An 11,689-nucleotide genomic window follows, 5' to 3' on the forward strand; every position below is an offset into this window, starting at 1 on the left:
CTGACTGGTTGAAAATCCTGACCAGTATACGCACGTAGCCTACCCATCACAAGTCCTTTTCCCTGGGGATTTCGGAGAGTTCCTCGGCCTAGCATGTTCCACTCAGGCCACCCCGCGCTAAACCGTCCTGTGACCCACGAACAGCAGGTCAGGCGTGGAGCGCAACCCAGTTTTGGGTAGAGCACTGTAACAACCAATCGGTTTTGATACGAACGCGTTGGCGCGTAGCCTTTAGCACGGGCAAGCAGTAACGATACCAGCACCGTCGGCGTCAGACAGCCTAAGCTTAGCGGGGACTCATGATAATTGGGGTGGTCCTCCTTGAATATCGGACGTACGCGCGGACAGTGCTCATGTCAGTGTTGCAATCGCAGCTATTGGCGTGTTTGTCGATTCGCAGGACGTACTGCCTGCTTCCGATCACGGAGGTCAGAGCTTGATTGCGTTGGCAACGAGTTGCTCAGGTCAACCGTCTGCGCACTCCGTCATTAAAAAAAGAACCGAAATAAAGCAGGGGGCGTACATGCTTCCGTTAGACTGATGATCTAATAGTGTATCAGACGACCAGATCGATCACGCCTAGATTTATATATCCTATTTCTTATGATGTATTTGTTAAGTAAGTACGACCTGTTTCATGTCAATGATATAATAGAATGAGTCAAGGCTGACTTATTTGTTCGAAATAACCATGGGATCTTTTTCATATCGCTTGCCAATAACGACATAGTGAATATTGGCGGTATAGCCCTCGATTTCTAATACGCCACACCTGTTTGAATTGACTTGGACACGCTAAGAAGCTATGTAAAATGAAACATTTAATTCATCCTTATTCCATCACCTTCGGCAATTATCGTCTGTAGCAATGCACGTGGATATAGCTGATATACCTATCGCAAGCCGCGTTCGCGCCGCACCGACATAGAATCGCTGAAACGATTTATTACATTCTAACTTGAATGGACCGGACCGATCAGCTGGCTGGCTTCCGCGTTTGTTTAGGGGCTATCGTCTTTGACCAGGTCTTGTAGTAGAATGGCCTTGATCTTTCATAGTCATTCATTTGTAGTGGCGTTCTTTCGTCTTTCCTTTCTCACAGTGAAAGCCCTGGGAGGTCCTCGGCCTAGTAGCAGCCTGTCAATGAGGCTAGTATGCTTCTGCCCACTTACTCTAATGCAACTGACGAAAAGTAATAGCCGGTAAATTTAGGTATCTCTGCAACTGGGCTGCAGTTTTATTTAATTTTATTGTATAGTGCTTGTTGCCTAAACGATTTCAGCAATGTTTACGTTCGTCTACGTTAAGTTAGGACCAAGTAATACGTTTAAGAAATAGGGTCGGTCGTTAGTCTGTTATTCCTTCATGCTTTTGTAGTTCATTGTGTGTTGCTTTTCATTCTTCATGTCGAAGCCACCGCATAGCACCTCTTTCCCGCACACGGTGGGGTCACACGGGAATGACCGGAACTGAAGCCGTCCACCAGGCGTCTCTTGCGGATAGCTATATTGCACCCAACATTTTCCAAGACAAAGATTACATTCACGGGTCATTTCGTTGCCTCGACAGTGCCGGCTCTCTTTTAAACAGCGGGCGGGATCGCAGTAACGAAAATTGCCTTCTTCAAATTCCCGTAGCCTATGTTAGGTTCAATTAGGAACGAGAAAAAATATTCATTTAACCATGATGAAGGTTTTTATTCTTGACTGACATTACCTATTCGCATGACGAAAGGTAGCCTTTCTAACTTTTCCGGATAGAATATACTTCAGGAAACATCTACATTGTGATCCGTGTATCTTTTGAGATGCAGATATTACTCGACCTATGCATCGCTCGTGACAAACTACACTTAAATTTTTAAGGCTTACCTTTGAACCATATTAAATATTTTTGTACACACTCTAGCGTCCTTATTTTTTTCTTGGCGTACTCGTCTCTTTTCCAATTTTTCAGTCTTAGTGCGGGTATAACAGAGGATCTTCGTTTGATTAAATCTGGTTAATCGCTCACAGGCGATTCCGTCTGCAGGCTCGCTTTTTCGAGATGGATATTCAAACAGTCCATTGGCTATCCCGATGAGCAAGACGATACTAGCTAGGATAATAAACCTTTTGATTTGCGGCCGAAAAGTCGACTCTGCCGACATCACAATTTAAGCTTTGTTTTCTCTTTGCTAAAACTTCTACTTGGGCGCCTTTGCAAACATCACGTTACCACTGGAACTCGGTTCACCTATTTGTTGTTGTAGAAACAAAGGTTTATTTGATGTTCGCTAGTGGAAAGACATGTAGCATTGTGCAAATAAAAGTATAGTTACGGGACAGCTGGCCAATGTGCTACCTGTTTTCGAAAGGATCACTAGAATCGGCATCCGAGACTTGTGGATTTTGAACCCTCGAAATCAGTGGGGCTTGCATTTATCTACGGTATGTGAAAACCACAACTAGTACGTTACTTTATCATTTTGCATGATGTACCGTTTGCACTTCTTGCTAGGTGAGTCACGCGATGCGATGACCGACCATGTGCACGTATAGGTCATGCGTGCTAAGGCCAAATCAAAAAAGCCACCCCGATGCACGTGGAAACTTATTGCGGGACACTCAAAACGTTTTCGGTCCTCCACTATCAACGATGAGTGGATCATCTACCAATTCTAAATAACGCAATCTTTCATAGCCTTATAGATGATGAATTTTTGAAGATAGAAATTCTTCAAATGATGCTTAACGTCGTAAAAGAACGAAAATTAAATTAGTCTTCATCTTTTGCCTAAGATATGTTGTCGCAAGTTATTAGGTACTAGGTACGGCCATGTCAACATGGACACATAAAATAGCTGGACGGGGGCATAACGATGAGACAAGGTCCCTACACGCTACCGATCTCGTCTACCAGTTTCGTGGTCAAATACAGTGCAGCGAGCGACTACAAAGTGATATCGGCCTACTTATAATACGCGTAAAAAATACATAACGATACAATTAGTAGAAATTGGCGCTATTTCTATTGGTCATTGTCCTCGTCTTTACCATTTTCGACAGCCTTGACTACGGAACACAGTTCCCTCGAAAGCATCGGTGGTGTATATTGTTATCATTATTACAAGAGCTTCTGTAGACTCTGCTCTGATTCTGCTGAGCAGCGGCGATCGGCGCTCAGTATCCGTGCAATAATACAACTACCTTCATATAAACGAAAGCTCGTATATAAAGGCTAGCCGGTGTCTATTTGATTGTTACTCTCGTCCGGAGAGATCGGGCGCGCGTCTGTCTTCATCGTTATTGGCATCAGCTACAACAGTTCCTGCTATTGCTGCTAATTAATAAACTTAAACGAATTCTGATCGTTGATTTGAATTAACGAAAATAAAATCATGACCCTCACCAATAATGGCCATTTCGTCGGTCATATAGCATCAGACACAATAAATGGGTCGATTCCTGGTAAGGTGGCCTAATTTTTGTTTCAAATGCAGAATGCCTACCGCGTTATGGCTTCGTTCCTCAGAGTCGTGCGCGTGAAACAGAATAACCGAGCAGTAAACTGGCCAGCAAAGCATAACAAATTCAGGTAGAATAGTACGGACGAAAATGACAGACGCTCTTTGATTTAGTTCATGACCTAATAGCAACTAACCTAACTGTGATTATTGCAAATTTTGCATGAATTCAAAATAGGGCTAGGGTTAGATAAACTTTTGCGAAAGGCAAGCCCGCTTTTCATGTGTTACCATTTCAAAAGACCGTACAGAGCACTTCGTAAGAAACACATGCATATATAAACATATTGGACGCAAACTCCTAATTAATATAATTAATAATGTCGTTCGTTGAACGCTCATAAACAAGTTATACATACTTCATTCACTCCGGTAAATATGGGTTATTTTCGAGAGGCACAGCGAAATATCTGTATCAGTAAAAAAAACTCTATATGAAGAAGACATGCAGATTAACTAGTTGTGATCATCGAAGCGTGTTTCTCAAAATACAAACATTTGCCACCGAAAATTCTTGGCCATTTTTCACACTGGGAATTGTATAATTAAGAGCGTCCTTGCAGTCCTGGATTTATACTATCGCTTCATTACAGAATGCCGAAAGCAGTCATGCAATAGATCTTCAGCACAATTAATAACACTGCTAGGGCAAAGCTCATCACAATAAACAAACTGATAGACTTTTGGTGCCGCCAATCAACTTAACGCACTCCCATCACCAGACCGTAGAGTTGAAAGTACGGTACATTCGCCAAGATTAAATTCGGCAAAGGTGCTCGTCCTTTCATTTCCTATTTGTTTCAGTTTAAACTCTCAGCAATTTAGGTGTCCTGTTGCCAGAGCCATTCATATGGCGCTCGTAAGGGTTGCGACAAATGGTAAACGTACGATTCGTTGAATTCATTACATTTTTATACACGAGCATTTGCTACCTACGCCAATGAAACGGTTTCGCTATGGCTAGTCTTGGATTGGCCGATTGCCCGTCTTGGTCAGGGCATAATCGTAGAAGTTGAGCTGAAATCAATTGTAGGACCGCAGCATTCAATGTTGACGTTTTGCAGCTATAGAACGCCGTCGTACAGCTGGCGTTTGCCACCGCGTCATAGTGCGGGGTCTATAGTACCCGAGAGAAGCCAGAACGCTTTTGTTAATTGGCAACGATGACGATACCATTCACAACAGCTATAACAGAAACAGTTTGCCAATTCAGCCACAAATTATCACTTCCCTGACTATACGATGTGAAGTATGGTGCTGAAAAACGGGCAAGCGAGCCCGCCCTCGCCTGTCCTTTCGTTCCGCAGGGGCACAAGCTGAACTCGAGACCCTTATGACCCAATAAGTAGAGCCGGCCAGCTGACTAGGCAATTGACGCCGCACTAATGTCTGAGTGCGTGCTCTCGAGTGTTACAAAAAAATAACAGACGCTTGCCGCGAAAGCTTTTCTTGTTGTCGTCGTCGTCGCTGCCGATAACGTGATCAGTATGACCGGGCAGCGGTAGAGCTGGCTTGTGCTACCTTTGCATCAGCCCTCTGATCTGAAATTAAGGGAGATGATTCGGAACAAGACCAAAGCAGTAATGAATCGCCAAGGCCCATCCATATTGCCTCTGTACGTTTTTTTTTTTTACTCGAGCACAAGCCGCAACTACTATTTAACGATAATAAATTTAAACATTCATTTATTGATCTATGTCGATAAACGGGAACTGAGTGGGTGAGGGGCGGGCAAACGAAGTGACATGGCCATATAGAACGAAGCAGCTAATCGAGACACTTGTATCACTGCTAGGCAATGCCGAAAAATGTGGGGTCTAATTTGCGAACATTAAGATTTTCACACCCAAGTCGTACCGTACCGCAAACAACGCCCAGAACCGACAACGTCTAAATAATAAGATAATGCCAGTACTTTCGGCGCCATGGTGATTATCGCCCACGGCGACACTATATCGCCATGTTGTGCAACGAATCCTGACGGTGTTCGACACATGGGTGACTGCCATTTGTAGAAAACTGCGCATATGTGTACATAACGAAAACGACACGAACAGAGAAAGCATAGCGGGGTGCATTACCAAATACTGATCCTCTGACGCACATATAATCAGGCAGACCAGTACGTTCTGAATGAAATTTAAATTTGATCATAGTATAATTATAAATATATACAATGCCTTTCCGATTACTACACAAAATTGATTTTTTCTGCTTAAGGCATAGCCATTACTACATTATGGGTTCAAGGTCAAAAAGGTGCATGCGCACATAGACTAATAATGGGTTTCGCAAGAGAAGCGAACTTTCTTTCTGCCTTTGTTTATCGACATGCCATACGCTACCAATTTTTAATGGGCATCATGTGTCTTACGGCCTACAGAAACGACTTGCGACCTAATAGGAAATTCCGAATTTAACATGTCTTAGTTTCATATGGTGTCCCATAATAAACGTTTGTTTAAATGTTTGAAGGCCCATAATGGCACCAATGGAGGTCTTTTCACCCTATAACGATACTCGTAGATTCACTGTATTTGTGCAAGTTACGTTGACTTGTACCGTGCCACATACCTTTACCGGTACGATTTCAATCATCATGTAATCAACCTTTAAAATAGGACTGCATTGCGAAGGGCAGTGTGAATGTGGCAACGATACTGATTTATAGCAGAAGCGTTCCGTTAATCCTTTGGATAACTATACACTTTGTCCTGCTTTAGTTTTATGTACAACTCATCACGAACGACAAATGGACATACAGACATGATGGCCAAACTCGAAAATATCGATAACTGCGATGGCGGAGCGGCAAAGGAAATCAATCTTGCCCACCTATTTCTGCCTGGTATTGTTTCTGCCGTTGTTGCTCTCATTCGTTTCTATTATTGCTACTTTATCCATCAGTTTCGTCCTATACCTTTGATGGATGGAACGTCTAGCCATGGCGCGCCGATCGCGGCGACTATGGGTGCGGAACCAGATACGTTGCCTGGCTCGGATCTACTGTTATATTATACACGCACACGTATACGTGTAGTTTTTTAAAACAGGAAACCTCGATTTTGATGAACCATGGTCGTTTAAGCGAAGCTTGATCAGATTATCGCTTATGTCCGTACTAGTAGAAAGTGCAAACAAGCTTCTATATTGTGTAGAACAGATAGACATATCGATGAAGCTACCTAGCGCGACGCACTGCTCCTGCCTATCAAATTATGCCGGTAGCCATTTCTAAAGCATCTGCCGCATAAGTGCCATTGAGTCCCGTCCATCGTAGTCAAATGTGGGTAAACGTACAGAACGAACGCGTGTATTTATCCTAGTTGATTAACTGTTCCAGTATGGTGACTTCTTCGAAAAGAAGTCACTTTTTGAAGAAAAAACCTGGTGCCTTTGCGTTTCGTTATCGTCCTTAGATTGAGTTATACATAACTGTTATGTATAATATTCGACCATGTATGTATTTTGACGCGTCAAATAAAGCCCGCAGGGTACAAAGCACCTACGAGTCCCAAAAACCAAGTGGATTAAGAGCGAAGCGTGGTGACATGTGTCAGCTGAGGGTAAGACTTTGATAACGAAGTCTGTCGCTTTGGCAAGGCGTATGCGTATGCGTATGTGTACTGTGATATAATATTAGATAAAGGTTGTAGCATTTTAAATTGGCAGATTTTCATTTCGTTGTCGTTTGTTTATAAAGTACGGCATATTTATTTCAGGCTATTGTGGTGGATGATGGTATGTGTTTTGGGTGGAAGTTATTGCATGGAACCGTAACTCCTATCTGTAGGATATCATGTTTAGATCAATGCAAAGCAGTGTTCATAGGACTATGTTAAATCGGTACAGATAATCATAGAAATAGAAAATACAGCGGCAAGTTTCATCTATCGCAGGCATCAGACGGTGACACTCCCTAGAACCATTGTTCTTCATTCGTACTGATTGCAACCTACCTATTTAGCTAAATCCGGAGCGCCAGAAACTGAAATGTTACAGATGCAAAGCAGATAGAAGCTGACTCTGACCACAAACTTCCTACAATTAAAAATTGTAGAAAGTTGCTAATGTCAACTGCTCGTGACATGTTTCGTATAACGAACCTTCGAAACTGGATCGTCCCTGGTTCCCTAGTGTATATTTGTTGCTCGCCTGAGGCCATCAAACAATAGAGCAATCAAACTTTTCATTGCATCGGGTTAGTGTTGTGTGGACGTCCTCTGCCTCATTACTTACTATTGCCGTCCTTATTGTTTACCCGAACTGACTGTATTTCACACTAAGCGACATCAATCGTCAGGGGTCCGGCAATACCTCTCGTTCATAATGCAACGCTATCCCTATAGTCCCAACATGGCTACTGTTCTGAGTTAGATTTCTTTCTCTGCCGACTTCGTTTCCAAGATTGTAGCTAGACTGCTACACAGGTGATTGCGTTTACAATAGCGCTGAAATGCTAACATTCTCAGTTAACCGTATTTTCATAGGCCAAGCCCCTTCTTCCCTTCGCTGAAAGTGACCGCAAACGCGGTAAATGTCAAAATTTGTCCTTCGAAACAAAACGAAAAAAAGAAACAACGAAAACTAGGCAAGATTATCCTTTGTGCGGCAATTTTTCCTTCTTTGGGAAACGTTGTCTGTACACCGCGAAAAGCGATAATATAGGGCGGAATGAGGAAATCACCGTCATATTAAAAGACAAGGAAAAAAGTCTAGTGGAAGTGAAATGGCATTGAGCTGCCCGTGTACTAGATATTCTAGGAGAAACTAGTAGATGACGTGGAATATTGAACTATAAGCAGAAGGGGATGGCAGGATGATCTTGTGGGAGCAGTATGATAGAGCTTTTCAGAAGGGGAAAAACATGATGCTATATGTTCGCATCGTTAAAGGTTGCTCTGGCAATTTGCAATAGAAACCAAATGAAGGTTAAGTGAGAATAACGCAGATGTTGTTGAGTGGAGAAACTTTAAACAGATACACAAATGGCAGAGAAGCATGCTGTCGAGCGTTTGCGAAACATCACTTAATATAAAAATGTTCAATGGAAGGCCTAGCGAAATGTCTAAATGCGACCCTGTAGCCTAGATCGACCCATGATAGCGTCCAGCGTCAGATGCATGAGTGGTAAAGCGATATGGCATCAGTGACGTAACTTAGGGAATTCATCAATCGCTAAAGACGGAGCCGAAGGGCACATATTTAAAGCACTCGAATTATTGCTAAGCAAAATTTATTTCTACCCTCTCGTAGTCTACAAATGTAAAGGGCTGTTGACGGGAATACGAAAGCTCAATCGCGGAAGTTATTGATACAATTAAGAGAGCTGCGCAATCAAATGTGTTGTAAATTGTCTGTAATAGATTACGCTTACGTGGATTAAATGTTGCGAACATTTTTTTCGGAAATTATAAAACTAACAGCCATCCTCTCCCTCAACTGTAAAAAACCTGGCAAACGAAGTCCGTTTGCAGTGAAGATGATCAACGACATCGAAGCTACTCCATAAGTGACGGATTTTGAAAGCGGGTTCCACTAAATAAGCGAATAGATCGCGGCCAGTTCAGCCAACAGATCGCTGGGCTGTGCGTTGTGACCCACTTTGGGTTGAGGACAGATACCGCCACCGCCAACGCCAACGCCAACGCCAACACTGTAGGTTACAGACGACTACGGAAACCCAGCTGATGCGAGCCTTTAATTCCGGTGTAACGGCTAAGCTTTTAGGGACAACGGTCCATCCTACGGAATAATGTGCCGTTATCTACATTGGTGTGCAGTTTTTAATTAAAAAAGTTTAATTTTCTACAGTGTTAGTATATCGTTCGTGCAGGATATGTTCTGATAGTAATCTAGCTCTTGATTCTGTGATGGCATTATCCATATACTGAGCATAAGGTGAAAGAAGGCAATTGTAGAAAGATTGCATAAGGTGATATTTAAAAGCTCCTATGTCTGATTTATTCACTTAACGAAATAGGTTTGTTGCAGGACGACAAAGAAAGTCTTCGCGATCGGGTAAGACTAAGTTACCATTATCCGCGGTAGAATCTTCTAACGTTCTATGAATATATACAGCTTTGCGGCTTCGATAACTGCCATCAGTGAACGAGAGGATTGTGGTGCCAGCCACCAAATCAGTGAAACCATTTCGTAGCCCTTACCCTGTTTAAGGAGAGTGCTAAAGCCTAAAATGGCAAACACGCGGGATATAAATCAATGCCTTACACAGCTGTACTATGTTTCTAAAAGAGGTGCGGTCCACAACGGTTCACATATTCTGACAAAGTGCAATAGTGTTATTTCTGAACCCATTTTTTACTCTGTTTTGCAATCGGACGGTTTGCACATGAAATTTCGGTAACTTTTTTCTTCGTAACCTGTTTCATTGTAAGTGGCCCCCCGTTTGCTAGAACATCTATCTCACGCTTAACGTAGCAATGCGTCAATCCAGCATGACCGCTAACCCATGTCCAACAGTCCAGTATCACAGATAAACGCATTTTTGTTTCACTGACAGTGCCGTTTACATGTAGGACCCAAGGAACAATATATTAGAGACCTTTAGTATTGTAGATCCTTAAGTGACAGGCGCCAGTTTAAGCCGCGCGGACGGTAAGTGTCTCAAAGCGGCCAAAATGTTAAGCTATGCATTTTCATTCAGCTGAACTTAAATAACAAAAAGTTTTTCAAGTGATGGATTCATAAGTAGATGTAATAGAAATTTAGTTTCACATGGCAACTAATAACACATTATCTGTAGCGGCAGAAGTTAGTTATGGTGCATTTCTAAAAGAACAGATCATTGGATATTGTTATACTTCCCTTTAGCGGTAGGAATACCAATATTCTAGCCAAGACAATGTGGCATACTATCTCCTCAGGCCTGTTGAGACCTTATATCTACCAGCTTACGGTCTTGATTAAAGGAAAAACAGCCGCACACTTAGCCAGCCAAGATTCACGATAACTCGCAGAAACTTTGGGCGTATTTGCGCGCACAATAACACACAAAGGGCACATTCACATAGCTGATTTCGTAATCTAACATATTTCTTAAAATAACTAGCGTAGCTTACTTTTTTTCATTGGTACATCAGCACATACGACTGCACAAAAACACGTTTTATTTTTTAAATACGTTAATTTTAATAACGGTATATATATGAGCATATCGACTATCCCAATAATTGCTTCTTAGAGTAATTTAACGGCACAATAGTGGAAAGGATACTCAAGAAAGCCTCAAAAGCCTCAAGAGATAGGCAGAATACGTACTACTTTCAGTCCAACCTGATCATTTCGCGCACGATCTAGGGCAAGATGCTTTCACGGTGTCAGTACCTCCATGTCAGCCAATCTGTCGGATTGGTCAAGGTACAGGTGTATTCTAAAAGTGGTTCTTCCGGAGATACTTGCCTGACGCGGATTCCATATCAGAATCAAATCATCTAGTATATCCGGTTGATCTGTTTGTTCTATTCCGCATCTTCCCAAATCGTATCGAATCTTCACCTCGATTGCTCTCGTTTTTTCTGTTTAGTTCTCGCCTTCACCAACCACTGTCTACGGCCATTTTTATCTGGATGAACCGCGATGCAAAATCATATAGTACACCGCACTTCTTACACTGTGATTTCGTTTGATGCGAAGAAAGACAGAGCTAAATGGGCGAAAATCACAAAGAAGATTGATTTCGCTTTATGATATCTGACCATCGATGTCGATCACGTTTGGGACACGCCATTCGGCGATGGATATGGCATAGATTTAATCGGAACATCGTGCGACCTTTCATTGTCTGCTGCTCTACGTAGAATTAACCTGCTCGGCGTGCGGCGCATAGACATCTATGAAAGATACTCATATATAAATGATTTTCCTTCATCTCTACCTACATCACACTGTATGGTGCATTACGGCGTGTTGTACGAGGCCGGTAGAAGCGTGTTCTTATATCAATGAATAAACGTGAATAAACTACGCAAAACAAAGTAGAGTGAGAAGGCTGCATCTCACCCTGCCACCGGTCATTGTGGTCAATTGGTGTCGCCACCGTAGCTTTCGTAATCTTATTTTTCGGTTTGTTTCCGTTGACTATTTTTCGTTATCAGTTCGCTACTCGTGCCCAATGCTGTAGCTTTCGTTGTTGTTAGTACTACTTTTGCTAATGCTAATATT

General features: G+C 42.4%; 1 protein-coding gene across 1 annotated transcript; it reads right to left on the reverse strand.

Moving 5' to 3' along the window:
• Positions 1-1,207: 1,207 nt before the first annotated feature.
• On the reverse strand, positions 1,208-2,839 carry LOC111272896 (uncharacterized). Its single transcript, XM_022854545.2, has 2 exons — positions 1,872-2,839; positions 1,208-1,638 (listed from the first exon to the last, which is right to left on the reverse strand). The coding sequence occupies exons 1-2, from the start codon at positions 2,147-2,149 to the stop codon at positions 1,356-1,358; spliced, it is 561 nt and encodes a 186-aa protein (XP_022710280.1). The 5' UTR covers positions 2,150-2,839; the 3' UTR covers positions 1,208-1,355.
• Positions 2,840-11,689: the final 8,850 nt, after the last annotated feature.

This window comes from Varroa jacobsoni, unplaced genomic scaffold, assembly GCF_002532875.2.
Source record: "Varroa jacobsoni isolate VJ856 unplaced genomic scaffold, vjacob_1.0 contig03740, whole genome shotgun sequence".
NCBI classification, from domain to species: Eukaryota; Metazoa; Arthropoda; class Arachnida; order Mesostigmata; family Varroidae; genus Varroa; species Varroa jacobsoni.

Bases quoted from the DNA above. Each gene is read 5' to 3' on its own strand.
- LOC111272896 (XM_022854545.2), bottom strand. From the start codon at position 2,149: ATGTCGGCAGAGTCGACTTTTCGGCCGCAAATCAAAAGGTTTATTATC. The intron at 1,639-1,871 runs GTAAGCCTTAAA...AACCTAACATAG, and splicing joins ATATTTAATATGGTTCAAAG to GCTACGGGAATTTGAAGAAG.